We start from the raw sequence: 22,645 nt of genomic DNA, 5'->3' as shown, positions 1-22,645 counted from the left end.
AAGGTCGAGGTCGAGTACCATAGAAAGAGCTGTAATGGCTAGTTGTCACGCCCCTTTTCTCGTGAAATCGGGTTTATGACATTTAGGAGGACAACTCGTTCCCTTTTGGGAATTGGGTTTGAATTGAAGAGACATCACCTAATGATTTAAGTGCACTAGAACACTAAGAAAGGTTTGATTTGAACAACCAGAGATTGGGTAAGGGCTTGAAATTATCCCAAGGGAAAGGTGTTAGACACCCCTCAGGATCCACTAGTGTAGTTCCCAGCCAGACAATTATTGTGACTTTTAGGTACAAATAACACGTAGGCAAATAAAAACTTCAAACAAGAGGGGATTTTCACGTAATGGTTACAAATAAGCAAAGTAAAAAAAAGAAGTTGATTTTTTCTTTAAAGAAACAGTTTAAAAGAGAAAGAAACAAAAGGAGAAGAGGGGGTCCTAGGTTTATTAATAATATGGATCACCCACACAACATCCGACAATCACTCCTCAGTGAGGGGATACACGTGATGTTACCGCGTGGTCATCATATCCATATCTACCCTTCCCACCCGGTTGAGATATTAAAGCGTGAAATGGTTTCGTTTACTTATTGCATGCTATTACACGCCCCAATCCTATCAGTCCTGGAGGCATTTGGGACTACTAATCCTAAAGGGAGGAGATATTAGGCTTATTTGTGGTTTCAAAAGGGTAAAATACTAAGGCAACATACAAAAAACATGTATAGCAAATTGGGGAAAGCATACAACAAGTAGAAAAACTCAGATACACCTCCTTTAAACAAAGAAAGCAAGTAAATAACATGATTTACTCATACTGTTTAGGGCCTGAGTAAACTTAAAGGTTGAGGCAGACTGATTTATTACATAGTTCAGATACGAAGCCCGAATCAGACCTGCCTGCTGGTTGTAGCATGTAAAATCTAATTCAGTTTATAAACTTTCACCCTATGGCTTGCCTAAGTGTTAGACGAAGACCCACCGATTCCAGAAACAATGAAGTAAACATGAATACATACTGATTTAAGAAAAATCATCTGTTATTAAAGAAAGGCGAGTTTTAGCAAAAGAGCATGTGTCATTGTTACTGGTTTAGACTTATAAGCGAGCGAAGCGGTTCAGATTCGATTAAAGCTCCTATATGCATGCTTTCTATGTGTTGTCGATTTTGGACACTTTTATAAACATAGCAAAATGCAGAAACCCTGTAAGTATGATATCTAGGTGCTGAATTCCATTTAAGACCTATGAACATGATATCAAATTGCGATTGATTATTAAGACCTACAAACATGATTGCCTAATGAAGAATGGATGTGCAAGGTTCAGAAAGACCTATAGGCATATTCTCTATGTGTATATGCAGAATTCAGATTTTTAGGTAATTATAGACATGGTATCTATATGAGAGAATGCAAGATTCCTATAGACATGATATCTATATAAGAGAATGCAGGATTCCTATAGACATGGTATCTATATATGAGAGTGCAGAAATCTAGAAACTCCTATAGGCAGGATATCTACCCCTTTTTGCATATATAGTTACCCCTCCCTTTTCACTAGCCATCCCCGAGAGTTTTATTACAAAGTTATTACAGCTCAGGAAGAGTAAAGTAAAGAAAAAATACAATCAGAAATTAAAAGTACAACCAAGGAGAGCCTGATTCAGACTTTCTGTCTGAAGTATGAAGTAAACCAACTCCAAGAAATCTTATTTCAAAGTCTTTCTTCATTTGGGGTGTGTCAAAGTTCCCTAAGAGTCTCATATGGACTCCGAGCAGTGCTCACACCCAAATGCATGAAGATATATTGCAGTGTGAAAGGCCCAGCCCTCAGATGTCCAAGTTCAGAGGGAACTCAAGGTCCCAAGGTAAGGCTCACAAGAGGGGGGCAGAACTTAGGGACTAAGAGAGAGTTCAAGTGCAGGAATAGAATTCCGAGAGGGGAAAGGGAAAGGGAAACAACTCACATCAATACACATAGGGGTATAGGGAATGAGGAGGTGGTAAATAGGCAAAGACAGGCTGATGGGCATACCCAGCAATGGGAAGTGCTGGCACACCCATAAGCTTGTTAGAACACACTGTTTAGAGGTTAGGATCCTCTAAAGGATCAACTTCAATCCATAGACAATAACTTGCATATTGCTATGTTTTAAACTGTAACTCAAAGCACATAAAGGGAAATAAGGAGCGATGATTCATAGCAGAAACAGGCAGTAGGACATAAGCATACTAATTTAAATGTTGAACTCTACAAAAAGCAGTAAAGTAGACATGGATACAAAGACTGTAAATAAACACATTGTTGTGGTGTTGAAGCTTAAATCAGGACATACCAGTTTCAAAGGAAACAAACAAAGAAAAGTAGTAGGTCTTGTAAACAGGCCACAATGCAGACAAGAAGAGAAAGTTATTATGAAAGAGTATGAGTTTAGAAGGATTCTGATGTGTCCTCTTTGTGAAAAAGGGCCTTGCCTTTTATAATGTGAAAATCATGAAGAATAAGGTAAGAAATAGTCAAGGAACTGATTGTCAATCAATTACACAAGACTTCCCTTAATTAAGGAATTCAGATTCAAACGGGTAAAAATAATTTAAGGAAAGAAAAATGAATAAGCACTTTGTGCACAACATGCAATTAAGGGTAAATACATAAAAGTTATTTAAGGACAGAATTTCTGAAATACGCGGTTGCACAAACAAGGCAAGAAAATCAATTAACAACCAGTAAAGCAAAGGTCAGGGATCTTGTATGAATGAACCGAGTCAAAAAGATGGGAAAGGTTTTTTAACTTAAGGGAAATCAGCAAACAATGGAAAGGGAATCAATCAGACCTATTTAGAAGGAATTTGAATCAATCACGAGTTGAAAGCCTTTTTAGAGGAAGATTCATCACACATAAAGAGCACACAAACACGTTGAGTAGGAAGAAAATGTTGTGCCATCGCAAAAATCAATAGAAAAATCCAGTGAAGAAAAAGTTTTAGAAGAGTTTAGCCAAAGGTTAGAATCATATGCAAACATGGATGTCCAAACTTAGTTCAGAGACTCGAAGTTGGTCTAAAAGAGTTAGGGGTTCTAAAATAAAAACTCAAGTTCAATTAAATCATATAATCAAACTTGGCAGAACCCCTGAATTCTAGGGTTTCCACCTTGAATCAAGTACAGAGATGAGAAGGCAAATAATCGAAACAGGCTCAGAGGTTACAGTTCTATGAAACCTCATGCATGTTTCTTTCAGCAGCAGAAACGCATGAGAAAACAATGATAGCAAGTAACATGCAGAACATAGTAGCAGAATTCAAAGAAAAATAGAGTAGAAGAAGCTAATACGAAACATAATAGAGAAGACTGATAAGAACAGTGGAAGAAGCATGCTAAGAAATTTTAGAAGAAACTTTAAACATAGCTCAGTAAAAGGAACTTAATAATGAAACTTAAGAACTTAGTAAGAAAATATAGTAGGAGAAACATATCAGAACACAGTAGAGAAAACATGCAGTAGAAGAGCATACGTGAACATAGTATAGGAAAATACAGCAGAAGAAGCACGTAAGAACATGGTAGAAGAAAATACAAGAACCCAGTAGAAGCAAACACACATAAAAGGAAAAAGAAAGTTAAAAAACACTTAAATACTTTCAGAATACCCTAGATCGGAAAAGAAAGATTTTGAAAGTAGTTTTTTTGAAAGAAAAGTCAGGAAAACATTTAAGACCTTAAGGAAAGCATGGATCTGGAACAGATCTAAGGGAATCGGAAAAACCTTGAAGGGTTAGGGTTTCAGAAGAACCCTAGAAATGAGAAAGGCTTTGAAAAGTCACCAATCTGAGTCGGGAAGGTCAGGATCAGGCTCAAACAACCATGGTACGCCAGAGATGGCCGTGAAACCTCGAATCGATAGAGGTCTGGGTACAAACCTTCAAGGTCAGGCCTTGAATCTTCAGAGATCAAGTGTGTAAGAAACAAGAGGTAGGTATAAAACTCCCATAGCCCTGGAAGCCATGGATTCTGGTGGCTTTCAGGGTGGAAGCGGTAAGAGGCGGCTAGAGAAAACTCGAGAGAGTTTGAGAGAGTGCAGGGTTCAAAGGCGGATACCAGTGACAAAATGATTAGGGTTGGGGGGTGTTGGTAAATTAAAAAGGAAAGGGAGAACGTGAGCCGTTGATCTAACAGATCAACGACTAGGATTTAAAGGGGGGCGGGGTGGGTTATGTTTTAAAGGTCGTGGGTCGGGTAATTTTGGAATTGGGCTGGGCAATTGAAATTGAAATTAGGTTGGATTAGGGGTGCCAAATCTGGCCAAAATAAAAATAAAAATAGGCTAACATTTAAATAGCCATTTTCCTTTATTTATTTTATAAAAAATAGTAAAATAATTTTTTGAAAATAAATTAAAGGTACTAAATTAATTAATTATATATAAATATTAGAATAAAAATAGTGGAGCTAATTTTTTAATTATAAACGCAATTAAATCTTAAAGTAGGCTAATATTGTAATTATATGAAATTTAGCTTTTTTTAAAAATATTAAATAAATTTGTAAAAATGTGAAAAATTCATAATAGCTATATTTTAGTATAAATATGAGAATCCAATAAATGAATTACCAAATGCCAATTTTGGGAACACTTATTAGGTTTTTCTTGATAAAATAGGACAGTAAGATTGATTTAAAATCTTTAAAAAATTGAGAAAAATAATAGGACCTTGGGACATACTTATATATGTATATACATGCTATTTTAAAAGGTATTTTGCATATAAAAAATACAGGAAAAAAATTGGGTATCAACACTAGTTTTTTAGAATAGGACATTAAAAAGATTATTCCATTGAATATTCTCTATACTTGTACTATTAGGGTGTGTTGGGGTATGTCTCATATAAATAGGAAAACAAATAATGAACACAGGGGGACAAATATTTGATAAGAACCGGCTTTTGATAAAGATTATCTCTTGCAAAGGTAGAAACATTACCTTTTTATCAAGATTCTTGCTCGTGTTATTCTACACTTTTCCATCGGATCCGAGAATAGTTCGAATATTCTAAGATCTGTCTGTCACTCATTATTGTCAGGAGGAATAATCATCTAGTTCATCTTTTATTGGGTGAACCATTTCTTTTATTTACTTAAATGCTATTTATTATCATTTATTTCTAGATACTACTCCATTATTGCTCATATCTTCTTGGATATTTAATGCGTATTGTTGCCAATCGCCCACCAGATTTGTTTAACATTAACCACATGTTTGGAATATACATATAGAGATATTATCATTAACTACATTTAACCCGTCATTATATAAATACAATTATTTTAACAGGAAGTTATGAATTTTGGTCAAACAGATACGAAGTTATAAAAAATAAAGATTTTGAAATTTGTAGTCCTAAAGAAGTTAAAAAGGGGTCCAGAGTATTTGTGTGGTTATAAAAGCTTCGCATTAAGCATAGAATTAGAAGTTTAAGCTAAATTATTTTCAAATTTAAAAAAATATTATTCTTTTCGGAACGGAAAAAAAAAAGAAATAGGTTCACATAAAGGGAGTGAGACTAGTTTTGTCCTTGTAAGATTATAGGAATTGTCTACTTCGGATTTATATCATTAACAACAGGTTCAAGCAAAGTGTATGACATTTGACTCAGGTTGTTTATAGATATGCCAAAAGTATAAAAAAATTATGTATATATACTAGCACAATCTGAAACCAACAAAATTTTAAATTTTGAATTCAATTATGTAACAATCTATATCGATATTGTTATAAATATAATTTTATTTATGGTGAATGTTCATATTTAGAGAGATTCTAGGGTTTATTACTTGGTGGTTAAGTCACCCTCTCCCTATAAATAAAAGGGTTCTACTCCATTGTAAATCATCTCAAAGCAATAAGAATTCTCTCTCTCTACTTTTCTCTGCAATACTCTTCTTCTTCTTTTATTATTTCATAACACGTTATCAGCACGAGACTCTAACCAATTGAATAAAAGCTTTGGGATTGAACATAATGATTATCAATTGTTCCATGAACTTACTTCATGATTAAATTCTGGATTTAATGTAAGCATTTTACTTTTCTCTTTCAAATTCTTGACATTCTACAATTTGATTTTAAATACAAACAAAGACGATAAATTTTGATTGTAACTCTAATGGAGTTTGAAAAAATTATAATCACCCAAAGTGGTAAAATATCTATGCCTTGTCATGATCAAATTCATGTATGATTGTGGGCAAAGAATTGAAAACTCATCCCATTGAATTTGCTCCACTCTCATTTCCTTAAGAGAATGTGATAGCAATATGTGATAAATCTGAAAGAAGACAAAATTATTACCGTGAAGGTATCAATAGATGCGGACGTGGCAATAGACGAAATTATAATCGTGATCATTGTGATAATGAGAATAATAAGGATTCTCAAAATAATATGTCAATTTGTGAAAGTAATATTTGTCATTAATTTGACATGAGATTTTATAAAGCACATATAGATGATTATGGTCCATTCATAATGTGAATGTGACAACATCTGATTTATGAATATATATTCATTCTTCAAAGAATTTGAACGTGCTAGTGGTAGCGAATATACCACACTCACCTCTAGAAGGAGGTTTGAGATGATATAAGAAAATAATGTCATTATTATAGCATGAATGGTCATTGGTCACATACCTATTGTACGCCAAAATATTTTGGCAATGTGATTATTAAAGGACAATAATAATGCAAGAAACAATCTTGCATATAATTTTGATCATGACCATAATGGTATAACTTTCTCCTTGAAAGAGATATATGATAATATGGATGTTGATGAATATGTGGTAGTACAAAATTAATTGAGAGCTCTGAAAGATCCAATTACCACTATTTTGGAGAATTAAAATTGATTATCAATAAAATACTGTGTTGTAGTAAGTCTCAAAGAAATTTATTTAGTTTCTAAAATATTCACGAAAGCGGTTGGTCATACTGAGACTATAAATAAAGGAAAGGTTTAATATCTTCTATTACTACAACTTATAGCGGGGTAATATATATGTGAAAGTTACCCGCTTTATTCTCTAGTTTGTACTACACAAACATAAGAATGCCATAATAAAGAAGAAGTTTATTGATATAAAAACCCATATCATAATAAACTTGGAGTTTATTGATAATTTCACATGTCATGGTGTAAATTTGAAGTTTATCAATATTGATAATTTATTCAGTTGGCATTTGGGTAGCCATATCAATTTAAGTATGATGTGCAAAAATAATGGAGAATTCACATGGGTAAATATTAAAGAACTAGAAAGTTCTTTACGAATTCTCTTACATTGCTTGTTCTTATTAATTAATAAAGCAACTAAAATTGGGATTGAATCCCATGAATGCTGGAAATAGCAAAGGTGAATATGAGCTCATTCACCTGCCATGTATACCACATAAGATGCATCTATGAGATGGTTACATGTGCAATTATTATTAACTCGCAACATGGTGTTTTGCAAGGTAACTTGCTCAATAGTTTAATTTCGAGCATAATTTCCAGATTTTCTATTCAAGAAGTTCATCTTGATAAGTTGGTTTACATCACAGCTGGTTTAGCAAAGTAATTTATTGAGCGCCTCCACTTAATAGCTAAACTATTGATTATGAGGATAAAGTTATCTATATCAGTTTGATATAGGTTATATACGAAAGTATATTACATTCTCCCCTCAAAAATGGTTAAGGGTCAGGAACCAAATAATTCCATCTTATTATTATTGATGTGCAATGTATATTGATTAACACCATAACGCACAAAGATGAGTTCTCAAAGTTGAGGAAACAAGTTAGTTTTTCTAACATGAGGGGGAGACATGATAAATAGTTGAGAAAAAGTTACGTGGAACGGATTATCATTTATATATATAGATCCTCGAATATCATAATATGAACTTGAAGTTCATAAAAAGATAATTCGTTTGCAATATATTGCAAAGCATGCCATACGCATTTGCTGACCCAAATAAAGTAACTATATTCTCATTGCAAATGCTCATATTAAGTCCTAGAAGGACAAAGTCTATAGTACGCTTAAAGCATATAAACAAATCGGTTTCAAATAGAACTTCTTGATAAAGAAGATGAGCAAATGATCAAAGTGATCATAATCAAGAGGCAAGTGATCTAGAAGATCACATGACATAACACTTCATAAAATCTCATGAGAGATTCAGGTAACTGAATATATGAATGAAGAGATCTCTATGTTATGTCTTTATGAAAAAATGTTGGAATCAATATAAAATGTTCGTCGACGACATCTATGATAGCGCTAAATATAGATGAGGATCTTAAGTCTGTCGCCTACAGACACAAAAATATTGGCCAAATGGAAGAGATACAATTCGAATAGAATTGGTTTCATATGAAAGACATATAATTTTGTCTATGTTGTTCAAATACTTGAAAGTATAAAGTCAATGGTATGTGCAATCAGTTTTCGATATCTTATATGTGTAGCATGACATGAAAACTTGATATGCATCTAAAGTTTATTATATAGCTTATATGACTTAACTTATATGACAATCCATAAAGGATTAAAGTTTCTTGAAGCATCTACAATTCTTGATCTTGAGGTACTACTTTCTCAGTACAATTTGTGCACACATGTATCTTGCTATAACTATAAGCATGATATATGATAGCAAGAGTTTTCACCTCTACGTGAAGATATTGACTGACGATTCCAACAAGATCATATGAAGACAATACATTTATTAGGGATGATGATTTCAAAGTGAAACAAGTTCGTCCAATTTAATATGGCTGATTTGTTTATCAAATCTCTACCAAAGATCTTTTGAAGATGGTGCACAATATTGGAATGTAAATGCTTAAAGATGTGAATTGATACTCTCATCAGCGGGAGTTAATGTGCGTTGCACCCTTTTTCCCTTACAAGGTTTTGTCCCATTGGATTTTCCTTGTAAGGTTTTTAATGAAGCAATCAAAAGGAGTATTGTTAGATATGTGTACTCTTTTTCCTTCTCTAGAATTTTTTTCCCACTAGATTTTATTTTAGTTAAGATTTTAACAAGACACATTATCTGTTGAATAGACATTCAAGGGGGAGTATTATAAATAGAATTTTATTTATGGTAAATATCCATATTTAGAGAGATTCTAGGGTTTATTACTTGGTGGCTATATCACCCTCTCCCTATAAATAAAGGGTTCTATTTCATTGTAAATCATCTCAAAGCAATAAGAATTCTCTCTCTACTTTTCTCTGCAATACTCTTCTTCTTTTATTGTTTCATAACATATATTATTACAAAAGCACAAATATTAAAATACTAAATGTTGATCGATAAATATAACCAAAAATATTGACCGACTTTTATGACCTTACAAAATTAAATCATTCATTCAAAGAACTTACCTGATTTGGATAGAATTGGTAATATTGAAATTTAAAATCAACTATACTTTTATCTCTATGGATACTTTTTCGTTGTAGGACTCAAAATTTGAATTGGTGTCGGTTGTTGGTTATACATTCTCAATTTGAAGAGAAATATATTACATTGTCTGCTACTACTTTTTGTGCTTTCTATTGTTAGCCTATGGTATGGTTGCGTGAGAACAAAACCTCTTAGAATGAATATTTCTTAAATTATTATTTTTTTCGTTATCTAACTTTTACATATGTTCTCTTGTAGTTAGTGTGATTAGTATTTTCGGGAAGAAAATTCAAAAGCTTGACTCTTAATAACAATGTAATTTTATCTCTTTTTATTTATTTCCTTCACTTCTATGGATTTAATGATTTTATCTGATAAGTACTATGTGCCGATACAAGTTCATGCATTCTTGGATTTATATATGATACAATAATTTTCATTTTTTTTAGATATATAATTATATTTTGTATATGAATATCTGATACTATATATAAATAGTGATTAGCATTATGTTGCGTGTTTCTTAGATTTTTTTTGTGTTTCTTTTGTATTGACTGAATTAATTTGTTTATTACTTTCGGCACCCATGTTGTAATATTTGACAAAAAATATACGTGCAACGCACATACATAGAGACTAGTTTTTTTAAAAATGCTCTTTACGATCTATATCTTTATAGTAGATAAATGAAAATAAACTAGATGAGCATTAAAGGAAAAAACGCTCTCTATTAAATTCTTTTCTATTTCTAATTCTCAAATTCAAAATATTTGATTAATGGTAGAGGAATCCTATTTTATCTTCCCTACCCTTGGTGGTGAATTTTTATCTATCTAACTTGTAGGTTAATTTAGTTATTAAGTATTCTTCTTGCATGAGACAAAAACATTTTCCAATTATAGAGCAAAACAATGCATGACTCAGAGCATTTTTCTAATTATAGAGCAAATGGCCCATTCATTAATATTCTCATTTCTAGTACAAATTTCAATGGCTTGAGACTAAGCCATATTAACCGGACATCCATTGCTTCCTCTCATGTCCTTAGCCATCAAAATCTTACCTTATCCGTCTCCATCTCCTATCTCTAATTTCTCCTATAAAAAGCCTCTATTTACCAAAACATCAAATTAATTAATTAATTAATTTCGTCATCTAATTTTATTTCTTTAATTACACTCTCTCTTTGTGAAGTTGTAACAGTCGCATTCGGGTGGTGTCCCCCGCCATATATAGTTCCTTACATATATATACAGACGTAGCATCACCTCCTGACGGTTGTTACAAAAAGAATTACTACAATAAATATTGAAACTACGAAAACAAAAAGAAAAAAAAGATTTAAATTATTAGGGATTGTTTTTTATTTAAATCATTGGATTATTCATCGATTATGGGTTTTCTTCACAAACTGTGGGATGATACACTTGCTGGACCTGCACCAGATTCAGGCCTAAGCAAACTCCGAAAGTTTAATACTTTCTCTGGCCGTACTGCCTCTAGTGCTCCGTCGTCCCCCACCAAGTTTCGCCACCTTAACGCCGCCGCTGCCGCCGCTGTTGATCCGATCCCGATATCCCGGAGTATTACAATTCTCCGCAGTAACTCAACTTCTGCATCACGTAGTGGCAATGCTACGCCTGATTCTGTATCTGCACCATCTTCTCCGGCTACTTCTAGCGCTCCAACTTCCCCATTTGCACGTTAGTCCTCTTTCCATAATTATTGCTAGTTTCCCCCACCCCATTTTAAATAGAAAATGATCAAAAATATCTCTCTTCCATAACTATCTTAAGTATATCATCCAATATAATTTGATGTCATTCATATCATTTTATTAGCATGTCGTCTCATACATATTACCCTCCTCAGACCCCACTTGTGGGATTATACTGAGTCGTTGTTGTTGTTGTTGTTGTTGTCGTCTCATAAAAAAGGTAATCCGATGCACATAGTATCCAGTGGCGAAGGTACATAGTTGACCACTTTTCGTCGAAAAATTACGCTGTATATATAGGTAAAATATTAGATTTTAATAGTATATAACATATATTGAACACCCTTTATCTAGAATTTTTTTACTTATTTCAAGTTTGAACACCCTAAATGAAATTTTTGGCTTCGCCACTGATAGTATCCCATAGCAGATTTAGGAAGGGCCGCACCCTAAGGGTGTGATATAAACAACCTACCTTAATGGAAGTAATAGTGACGGTTCCACGGCTCGAATTCATGACCTACAAGTCAACGAAGAAGGTAAAAACGATGCAACGTGAGGGTTAATGTAATGCTAATTAACGGATTTTAGCATATCGTCTCATATTCGTTCTTAATCCTAACGATATTTTCAACTTAAAGTATAACAAAGGACAATTTTAAACGGTGTCACCAGGCCAGTGGAAGGGTAAAATTAGACATTTTGAGTTTTTGACTAAGGACCATATTTGAGCTTTGTTAATTAAATTCCAAGTTAAATATTAAACATGAGACAATTTGCCTATAATAAGAATATGAATGACTCAAAATATATCTAAGAATAAAATTAAAATATTTTACACAGTAGGAGGATAATTTTAAACTTTTTCCCTTTTTCATGCTATGAGGTGTTTGGTGTTTAACAAATGACTTTTTTTTCTTTGTTTGTTATTATTATTATTATTATTATTATTATTATTATTATTATTATTATTATTATTATTATTATTAATGGTTTTTTTTTTCCTATAGCAAGTTCAGCACGGAGGTATTATAAAAAGCAACCAAAAGGAAAAACAAACAGGGAACGATCTCCAAACTATGATTGGTAATTTTTATCCTTGCCCTCCTTATATATAATTCAGCAATATCGTTTGATTATTTGCGTTTCTCTTTTTCTAGTTTCTAAAAGTTGCATGCATGCAAAGGCAAATTCAGTATTTTGAGTTTATGAGTTTCTATAGAAATCTCAAATTAATATATAATAATAATTGGATTAACAGATTGAGTTCCAAGCTAATGTTCTTATACATTTAATGAATTTTAATACAAATATAGGATATAGGCAAAAGTTACTGGGTTCATGGGAACTTGTAACCAGTGACGGAGACAGAATTTCTGCTAAGGGGGTTCAAAAAAGAAAAAAAAATTTAAATATTAGAAGAGATTGTAGCTAGTGGGAATTGAATCAATGACCTCACAAAGACTTTGAAACCTTTGACTAAGCTATACTTTTGGGTTGCGACCAAGGCAATTCAAAACATAATATATAGATGTAAAAACAGACTTTGCCTTGTATGTACAGTGTACTTTTTCAGCGAAGGGGTTCGCGTAAACCCCTTCCGCCCCCTAAATCCGCCTCTGCCCATAACTAAAGCACTAGATCCGCCCCTGCATGCATGCATCTTTTCTATTCTCGATGATGTGCTTTCTCATACAATAATGGTGGATTTGGATTGTTTTTCAGGATCGTACTGAGTGCTTGGGATCGTTGACGAGATAGATCAATTGACAAAACAACTTTTTATGTGTGTGAAGAAATGACTGCTAAAGGCCGTACGTGCGCAAACAAACTGATAGAGATCTAGGTTACCGGCTGCTAATCGGATTTCCAATGTTGTTGTGCATATATAAATAATCTGTACATATTTGTAATTTCTTGATATAATACTAGTATATATAATACCATATATAACCAGAATAAGAAGGTTCTTTCAGTACTAAAGAACCACTGCATCATTTATGTTAATATCAGGGAGAGAGAAACTAGAAGTAGGAGAATTAATTTTTCTTGTAACTTGCTTCCTCCATCTGTCTGGAGCGATGATTTTTTTTTTTTTTTTTTTTTTTTATTTCTTTGTTATTTTAGTGGAAATTGGCTCTCTTTCTGAGCTGCTATCTGTCTAGACGGATGTGAGTTTGATGTAATTAATCAATAAATCTCCAGTTTAGTTTAATTCGTTGGTTGAATTTTCTTGTATATAAAACGAAGTAGCTCTTAATTATGGCTTCGTCAAGGCAAATAACTATCAGTGGAGAGGTTAATCTTTCACATAATTCCAATTGATACTTGCAAGGTAAATTATAAATAATTAACAGTTTAAGTAATCAATTGGGGATGTAGCTCAAATGGTAGAGCGCTCGCTTTGCATGCGAGAGGCACGGGGTTCGATCCCCCGCATCTCCATTATTTTTGTAATTTTTGTTTCCATATTTTAACCCAAACTCACTTCTATTGGTTATACATCTATCTCATAAGCTTTACACCAAAATTTGTGATCTCTAGCGCCAACTTTGATTGGTTTTTCTCTTGATTAGGACTGAATAAGTGCACTAGGAATATATTTGTACTAAGAACAACCTATCTCAATAATACACCAAACCAAATCTGGGATAAAGTTAATCTTAAACTTTATTCTACGATTATTATTCTTATCCCATGAAAGGGATCATTTGGTACAATGGTAGGATATCCCATGAGATTAGTTATCCACCTTCTATATGTGATGGCTAATCCTACCGTACTAGTGCAAAAATTATCCCGGAATTAACTAAAACTCCAAACTAAACTTGAGATAAAATTAGTCCCAAACTTTATCCCGAAATTATTATTTTTATCTTATTTACCAAACGACCCCTAAGTGTTCAATAGGTACTAAGCCAAATTCAAGTGTCTAAATGGAAAAGTCGGACAAGTTTAAGGCAACATGTATTTGGCATTATTTTTACATAAATAACAAAGAATTCAGATGTGATGTGGGAAAAATTTACTCAATTATCAAATACTAAACAACACGATTGGAATGGGAATTGATTATCAGTCTCCATTTTCTTAATACCTAATGTTTGACCAAAAAATATTAAATCTTTTTAGTTAAATCAATTAATGATGAGAGGAAGGGTGAATTTTAGTTAAGAATAATAAAATTTAGACCAAATATTAAGTGAAATTAGTAAGGTGAACGACGTTACCCAATGTGTTCATGCTGATTAAACGCTCATGAATACAACGACATAAATGCGCAATAAATATGGACAAAGGTAACGAGCATAACAAAAAAGGAATTTACTATCCAATTATTGTAAGATTTGGATGACTCTTTCCACTGACAGCATCGTGGAAAGAAGAGAAATAAAAGGAGCTGAGGAATCTTTGGATCTCGTGAATAAAGAATCACAAACGTATGCTTAAATAATGTAATCAATGAACAAGACAACTTTAGAATATTCTCTCAGGTCAACCTCTTACAAAGTGTTATTTCTCAAAAAGTCAAGATCCTCCCCCCCCTTTTGTTCTCTATCTCTTCCTATTTATAAGAGATATTTTCCAGAAACCCTAAAAAGTGCAAAATAAGGAATATCCAAGGGAATATTCCCTGTGTCCATATCTGAACCCATGCTACCGTTATTTGTTCATCCCAGTTGCCCATTTTTGGCATCAGCCTTCTCGAGAGCAATCTTCAGTTGTTACACCATGGTTGACCCCGTCCTTGGTCTTGCTTTATCCGTTACCTCCAAGCCGTCAAATTTAGACCTATACAGTTAGTCTCTCCGCTTGTTGAGGTTGTGGTTCTGCACGCCCTCAATAAGCGGACCTGATTTGCCTTCGTTTCGAAGTAATTTGGTTGTTGAATAAGCCAGGTCGACCGAGGCGGAGAGAACGACGCAACTAGTGAAGTCGTGATTAGTGTGGCTACCATGGGGTGACGTCATAGCCACGCACGACATCATTAGGCGTCTTCCCGAGACAACGTCCGCGTGCCTGTCGCTTTGGTTTTGGTGCTATTGAAAATCCTTTGCTTCGATTCTCGTGCCACCCAACCTTATAAATAGATGGGAGTTTCGTTTTTCAGAAGTTTTTACCATACCTTACCTTGCATGAACACTATTCTCCTTTTATCTTCTTTGCCAGTTTCTGCTCTTGATTTTGTCTTCACGATTCCATACCTCTCCTTCTTACCTAGTTGTTATCTTCTTCTTCTTCAGGTTTAACAGAACACATTTCATCGTCGAAATATCACAAACCCTTCGCATTTATGATGAAGTTTCTGATGCCACTACGTTGTCGGTGACTCTTCCTTCCAGTGGCGAGGATTTCATAGCTGTAGAGGATGAGAGCTTTCCTACTACGGAGGAGATAGTTCCAAGAAACCCCTTGTTTAGAAATGATTTTCCCAAGGAGCCCACTCCTGCTCCTACTCTCACTCAGGTGATCTCCGAGACTGGACCGTCTTATATAGCTGAGCTTAGATCTACATATCACATCCCTCCCCACATCGAGATAGTACCGGTTGAGGGTGACATCGTGGAGGTCCATCAACTTGAGTATTGTGCCTTCTATGTCTACCTTTCATGTTCGGTTATACTCTCCCTCTTCTTCCGCTAGCGGAGAAATTTTGTCTGCCCGACATAATTATCTCCTTATTTGTATAATAATTTTCTGATGCTAACGAAGTATGCGGAATTGGCTAGTTGTGAGGCTGATGTTCGCCACCTGTTAATTCTCATCAATTTTTACAAAGGTACTATAAAACACCTACGATATCGCAGGACCAGAGGGCTGATAGTTAGAATGGACGACAGGATGAATCAAAAGTTTTGGTACAAGTACTTCTTTGTCAAAACCGAGCACTTAATAGCGGACCCAACTGGGTTTCCCGAGCAGTGGAACCACAATCGTAAGTGTCTTTGGCATACGCTCGATGTCTCCTTTTGTTCTATAATTTTCGGCTCATAGTGGTTTTTTTTGTTTTTTAGCTGAGAGGCGTGCACCCCCTATCTTCTACATTGAATACTGGGTGGCTCGCGTGTTGCCTCACATGGCAGGTGTTCGTGATTAGGCGGTTTTCTACAAGCGCTTCAGACCGAACGTCCCATCTAATAAGTGTTACTTTTGCTTCAGCTCTTTGTTGTTTGCCATTGCTTGTTGATACGAATTCCTTTTGGTGCTAGGTCGGTAAATTTCTAAGAAGGCTCCTGTGCCGGCATTTCGCCAAGCTACCGCATCGGCGGGGATGCAATTTTCTTTGGTCGACTCCGTTCGTGGAGGTCGTACTCAAGCTCCGTTGATGAGGGATTCTGCCCCTCAAACTATTATCCCAGCCTATCTATCATCTCATAGACGAGTCATCTAATGGAGGGGAGTCACCATCGAGAAAAAGGTGAAAGATGGAGCTTGGAAAGGTCGTTGCCACTGATATTGAATCGGAGAAGCCCATTGCTCCAAAAACGGCGTCTGCACTTACACCAGATGTAGGGGCCATGTTTACGACGGACACTATTGGGTAAGGGACGCCCTCTAGGGCCGAAGGGGTGCATGATGATGAGGAGCTTATAAGGACCGCAGAGGGTGGTGCATCATCGGTGGCAGAGAGGGATAGAATGGTACCTGCGGGGGACAACGGTTCAGGCTCGGACATCAATTCTAAAGAGGTACAGGCCTTCTTGGAGAGGAATACTCGCGTGGAAGTGAGGACGGAGGGTCCTAAATGGCACGCAATCATTCCCGTGGGTTATGACCTTTTAGCTAACTCTGAACGGGCGGTGTCGTCCTTTGTCCCCTTGTGCGCAGCTTCTGAGAATACGACACTACAGACAATGAGTGATGCAGAGCTATCGCCGAGTATTTCTGGCATGGCTTTGCAAGTAAGTGCTTTTTAATGTTAAGATTTGTTTTGCCTCCGGAATTTGCTTATACTGACTTCTTTCTTTTGCATGTCAAACTCTCATCACAGGGATCGAGCGTGACCGGCGGGAGGAGCGGAGGACGGCCATTTTTAAGAAGGTGACCTCTAAGTATAAAGAGTATCATACCAAGCACCGAACACTGACTGACGTCTTTAACCAAGATAGCGAGTTTCAGCTATTTCATGACGGGCTTAAATAGAAGGAGGAGGAGTTGGTGAGGAAAGTTGAGGAGCTAAAGGAGAGGGATGATGAGCTAATGAAAGCCATAGGCCGGTGCAGCGAGCTTGAGGCGGCTCTTAAGACCAAGGAGGATGAGCTCGAGGTGAGCAAGGGGGTGATGGCTGAGAATGTCGACCTTCAAGCGAGGGTGGCTTTCTTAACTACTAAGTTTGGGCGGAGGGAAGCAGAAGCTGTTGATCTGAGGGGCGAGTTGAGCATTAAGGTCGATGAATTGACTCATGCCGAAAAAGGCAGAATGGCCGCCATGTTTGAAGCAACGACCTTAGATGATGCCCTCCATGTTTTTAGATCTAAGCGGGATAATGAAGTAGAGACGGCGGCGCTCAAGGTGGCAAGGTTAGAAGAGCGGATCCAGGATCTGGAGGTGGAGTTATCTAGATTGAATGAGCAGGTTGTTGCTTTGAAGGCTGAGGAAGTGCGACGACACTCGCAGCCATCTATGTCTCATACTTCTGTCGACCCTGTCGTTCCACGGAAGTTGTATGAGATGTGGGTTCACGCCGAGGCTCAGCTTGATGTGCATGAGTCCCTGAAGGCTGACATGAGAGTTTTCGAGGCAGAACTCGAGGGTGTCCGTATTAAAGCACATGCGACCCGTGAAGCTTGTAGTTACGCCCCCGGTACGCCTGGCGGGGATGATGTTGATGATGATGCAGACAGGCTCGCCTCTAATTCTTGGTATAATGACAAGTACGCTGATGGGGATGATGCGGCGTAAAGTCATTTTACTTATTTTTGTTTTGTCATGCTATTTTGTGAGGGCATCTTTGGCAATATGACAGTTGTAATGGAATGATTTCCTTTTTGCTATGTATTTCTTGATTGTCATTATCTTTTTGTTTGCTGTGTGGTGAAGTCCCTAACTTTTTTAGCCGCTTGTGTGTAGTGTTTTGGCGTAGTCGATCATAGATTGTAAAGTAATTCAAGCGAGGTCGAATGTAAAGTAATTCAGGCGAGGTCGAATGCAAGGTAATTTGGGCGAGGTTGAATGTAAGTTAATTCGAGCGTGGTCGAATGTAAAGTAATTCAAGCCAGGTTGAATGTAAAGTAATTCAAGCGAGGTCGTATGTAAAGTAATTCAAGCAAGGTCGAATGTAAAGTGTAGAATGACTTTGGTGGAGATGTGCAAAGATGCTGCTTTATTTCATTCATTGGAGAGTATTACATGTTTCTATTTGTTCCACACACATACTAGAGAAGTTCTAGTGTACCTGGTTCCTTTATCGTTCGACCTGGAGAAGAAGTCGGTAGGCAAAGTGATAAATCATACTTAAACTTCGAGATGTACCCTTCATCGCCTTGTTAAAAACCTTTCTGAGAAACCCAATTGGAACAAAACCCGGGTGAGGGAAAAAGAGTACGACTTGGGGGGCGTCCGTTTTCAGAAGTTGAAGTATTTGAGGTGAGCGACGTTCTAATTGTTTTGGAGTATTTTTCCCTCCATTGTTTCTAGTTAGAATGATCCTTTGTTTGTTGTTGCCGTGATTTTGTATGGCCCGTCTCAGTTGGTTCCTAGTTTGCCTTCTCTCGAATCTTTGCTCGCTTGTGCTTTGGCCTTGAGAACATAGTCTCCGACTTTGAGTGGTCGTATTTTGGCTTTTTTGTTGTAGTACCTTTCTGCTTGTTGTTTTTGGGCTACCATTCTTATGTAAGCCATGTCTCTTCGCTGTTTTACCTCGTCGAGGTCTTGTTTTCTCTATTCTCGTAATTGTTTTGTCCGCTTTCATTGGAGTATCTCAGGCTAGGTTCCCCGACCTTGACTGGTATTATGGCATCAGCCCCGTAGACTAGTGAATATGGCGTTTTGTATGTGCTTGCTTTTGTCATGGTACGGTAGGCCCATAGTACCTCTGGTAGCAATTTTGGCCATAGTCCTTTAGTGTCCTCGAGATTTTTCTTCAAGATATTCAATATTGTTTTGTTGGAGGATTCGACTTGATCGTTACCGACATGGTGATATGGTGTGGAGAGTATTTGCTTGATGTGCCATTTTTCGAAGAACTCGACAATCTTCTTTCCGATAAATTGGGGCCCATTGTCATAGTTGATTTCTTTGGGGATGCTGAAATGGCATATGATTTTTCTCCATATAAATGTGATGACTTCCTATTCGCGTATTTGGGTGAACGCACCTGCTTCTACCCATTTGAAAAAGTAGTCAATTAAAAACAAAAGAAAACATACATTACCTCGCCCTACTAGGAGGGGTCCGACGATGTCCATTCCCCATTTGAAGAATGGCCATGGCGATGTAACAGAATAGAGGTGCTCGCCCGCTTGGTGTATCATATGGGCATATTTCTGGCACTGTTCACATTTTTTGACATAATCGGTGGCTTCCTTCTTCATTATGGGCAAATTATATCCTACTCGAATAAGACATCTGACGAGGGACGATTTCTGGTATGGGCACCGCAGTGGCCTTCGCGTACTTCCTCGAGTATGCGCCTTGTTTGATTCGTCCCTAGGCATTTCGCTAAGGGGCCTCCAAATATTCTTTTGTATAACTCGTGACTTATGAGGCTATACCTGGCCGCCTGCATTTGAAGCTTTTTGGCTTCTTTTTTGTCTGCTGTGAGTGTTTCTTCCTGCAAATATGTTATAATACAGTTGCGCCATCCCAAGTCAAATTTACAGAGTGTACCTCAAGTTGGTCTATCGATGAATGCAGAAGGGTGACCACATTTTCCTTTGTGATGTTCTTGGTGGCCGCTTCTAACTTGGAGAGGCCATATGCTTCGATGTTTTGTTCTCAAGGTATCTGGTCGAGTTGACATTCATCGAATTCTGGTAACAATTTATGAATTTATGCATGGTACCTTTGTAGCCTCTTCTCTTTGATTTGGAAAGTCCCAGTGACTTGGTTGACGACGAGTTGTGAGTCGCATCTAAGGACGACTGGTCGAGCTCCGTACTTGAGAGCTAGCTTTAATCCTACAATTACGACCTCATACTCAGCCTCATTGTTAGTCATATCGGGACACCGTATGGACTAGAGAATACCTTCGCCCATTGGGACCTCGAGTACGAGTCCCAGTCCAGATCTTGACGCGTTGGATGCGTCGTCAGTATATAGGACCCATAGGTCGGGTAGACTAAGCGAGGTGTGAGAAGTTACTTGTTCAACTTCAGTCATTATTTTGGCACTAAAATCGACGACGAAGTCGGTGAGTACCTATGAGTTTATTGTTGTTCGCGGCTGATATGTTATGTCATGTTTGCTCAACTCTATGGCCCATTTGGACAATCTCCCAAATAGCTTGGGTTTATGCAAGATACCTCGTAGGGGAAAGGTTGTTACCACTAATATGGGGTGGCATTGAAATATGGCCTAAGCTTCCGTGAAGCTATAACTAATGCCAAGGCCAATTTTTCAAGGTGAGGGTACCTCGTTTTGGCGTCGACAAGAGTTTTGCTAATATAATATATCAAAGATTGCGTACCTTTATATTCGCGGACCAACACTGCACTTACTGCGACCTTCGACAAAGCCAAATACATAAGGAGGCGTTCACCGGGTTCTGCCATGGCGAGTAGCGGGGGAGATGACAAATATTCCTTTAGTTCTTTTAAGGCTTTGACGCATTCTTCATTCCATTGGAGACCATTGTCCTTTTAAGCACGCTAAAGAATTTGTGACATCTGTAGGAGGACCGTGAGATGAACCTCGACAGGGCAGCTGTGCCGCCCGTCAATTTTTGCACCTGTTTCTTGCTGGTTAACATTTCGGATATTCCCTCAATGGCCTTAATATCGGGATTGACCTCGATGCCTCTTTGTGACACCAAGAACCCGAGAAACATGCCTGAAGTTACGTCGAAGGCATATTTTTCGGGGTTCAACTTCATACCGTACTGCCTTAGTATATCGAAGGCTTCTTTCAAGTGGTCAATGTGATCTTCCTTCCTTTTCGATTTGACCAACATGTCGTCTATGTAAATTTCCATAGTTTTGCCGAGCTGGTTCTTGAACATTTTGGTCACCAACCTTTGATAAGTCACCCCTGCGTTCTTCAAGCCAAATGGCATGACTCGATAACAGTACGTTCCTTGATGGGTGATGAAAGTAGTCTTCTCCTGGTCTTCTTCCTCTATGACGATTTGGTTGTAACCTGAGTAGGCGTCCAAGAAACTCAACAACTAGTGCCCTGCCGCTACGTCAATAGGCTGATCGATATGAGGCAGAGGAAATGAGTCTTTTGGGTAGGCCTTGTTTAGGTCCGTGAAATCCACGCACATCCACCATTTCCCATTTTTCTATTTTACCATGACTACATTGGCTACCCATTAAGAATATTTTGATTCTCGGATGGAGCCGTTAGTGAGTAGTTTATCCACTTCCTTGCTGATGGCCTCGTTGATTGCGGCGTTGATGGATAATTCACGCGCCGCTTCCGTCGTCTACCATTATTCTTTTAACATCAGTATCTGAAATACGTAAAGTAATGACAAGAGCATCGGAGTGAGGAAAAATCAAACCGTTGTTATCTGACTTATCGAAGATGATACTTTCTCCAAGGTCATCATATCGATCGTGGGTGATTGACCGCTTTAGCTTGTGTGTGGTGGTAAATTTTATGTGGTTAACTTCTGTTTCGTTGCCTTCACCGATGATCATTTGAATGGTGCGGGCAGGAGAGGGAGGCTTTGGAGGGCCTTAGTGTTGTTCTCGTCAGTGGCTGAAGTTGGCTTGTCCTCGGTCACTCATCAGCTCCTTTAGGTGCCCTTGGTTCAGCATGTTAACTACTTCTTATCGTAGGGCTATGCAGTCCTCAGTTTGTGATCCCGCTCTTGGTGAAATTCATAAAGGACGTTCGACTCTCGGGTACTGATGTCGGACTTCATTTTTGCAGCCACTTCACCTTCGTACCAAGCTTCTCTAGTGCATACACTATTTGTAAAGGAAAAACACAAAAAATATAAGCGGATAAGAATGGGGGCATACCTCTTTTGTTTCACTGAGTCCCTGTGTGCATCCTGGATGGCCCTTCCATATGTCGAGAGGATGGTGGAATGGTGGTTCTGACATAGGGCTGATGCCTATTTCGGATGAGGCGTGCTCTAGGATGATCTCTTCGACTGTCATTACGATGGTCTTTCCTTGGCTCTACTTGTATTGACGTCAAACGTTGGGTTGGACCATTAAGATCATCATCATCTGCTCTCACCTCTGCACAGTAGGCATTGTGAATTTCTTCCCAAGTGGTGGGAGGGTATTTCATAAGCCTGCTTAACAATTTCCTGGTCGCCCTTGACCCATTCCTGTTCA

At 37.2% G+C, this 22,645-nt stretch overlaps 1 protein-coding gene and 1 non-coding gene across 2 annotated transcripts; both read left to right on the top strand.

The window, feature by feature from the left end:
- The first annotated feature begins 10,628 nt into the window (after positions 1–10,628).
- Positions 10,629–13,407, top strand: LOC104241514 (dormancy-associated protein homolog 4-like). The gene is made up of 3 exons (XM_009796455.2): positions 10,629–11,178; positions 12,203–12,278; positions 12,918–13,407. The coding sequence occupies exons 1-3, from the start codon at positions 10,869–10,871 to the stop codon at positions 12,943–12,945; spliced, it is 414 nt and encodes a 137-aa protein (XP_009794757.1). The 5' UTR covers positions 10,629–10,868; the 3' UTR covers positions 12,946–13,407.
- A 157-nt stretch (positions 13,408–13,564) lies between these two features.
- On the top strand, positions 13,565–13,637 carry TRNAA-UGC (transfer RNA alanine (anticodon UGC)). Its single transcript has one exon. It is a non-coding gene; the product is annotated as a tRNA-Ala (tRNA).
- Positions 13,638–22,645: the final 9,008 nt, after the last annotated feature.

Source organism: Nicotiana sylvestris, chromosome 6 (assembly GCF_000393655.2).
Source record: "Nicotiana sylvestris chromosome 6, ASM39365v2, whole genome shotgun sequence".
In the NCBI taxonomy this organism is placed as follows: domain Eukaryota; kingdom Viridiplantae; phylum Streptophyta; class Magnoliopsida; order Solanales; family Solanaceae; genus Nicotiana; species Nicotiana sylvestris.
The sequence above is the reverse complement of the archived record's forward strand: the minus strand, read 5'-3'. Positions and strand labels throughout refer to the sequence as shown.

What these genes read in the sequence shown, in the direction of transcription:
- LOC104241514 (XM_009796455.2), top strand. Translation starts at nt 10,869, where the DNA reads ATGGGTTTTCTTCACAAACTGTGGGATGATACACTTGCTGGACCTGCA. An exon ending in TCCAACTTCCCCATTTGCAC is followed by an intron (nt 11,179 to 12,202) that starts GTTAGTCCTCTT and finishes TTTTTCCTATAG; the next exon opens with CAAGTTCAGCACGGAGGTAT. An exon ending in CGATCTCCAAACTATGATTG is followed by an intron (nt 12,279 to 12,917) that starts GTAATTTTTATC and finishes ATTGTTTTTCAG; the next exon opens with GATCGTACTGAGTGCTTGGG.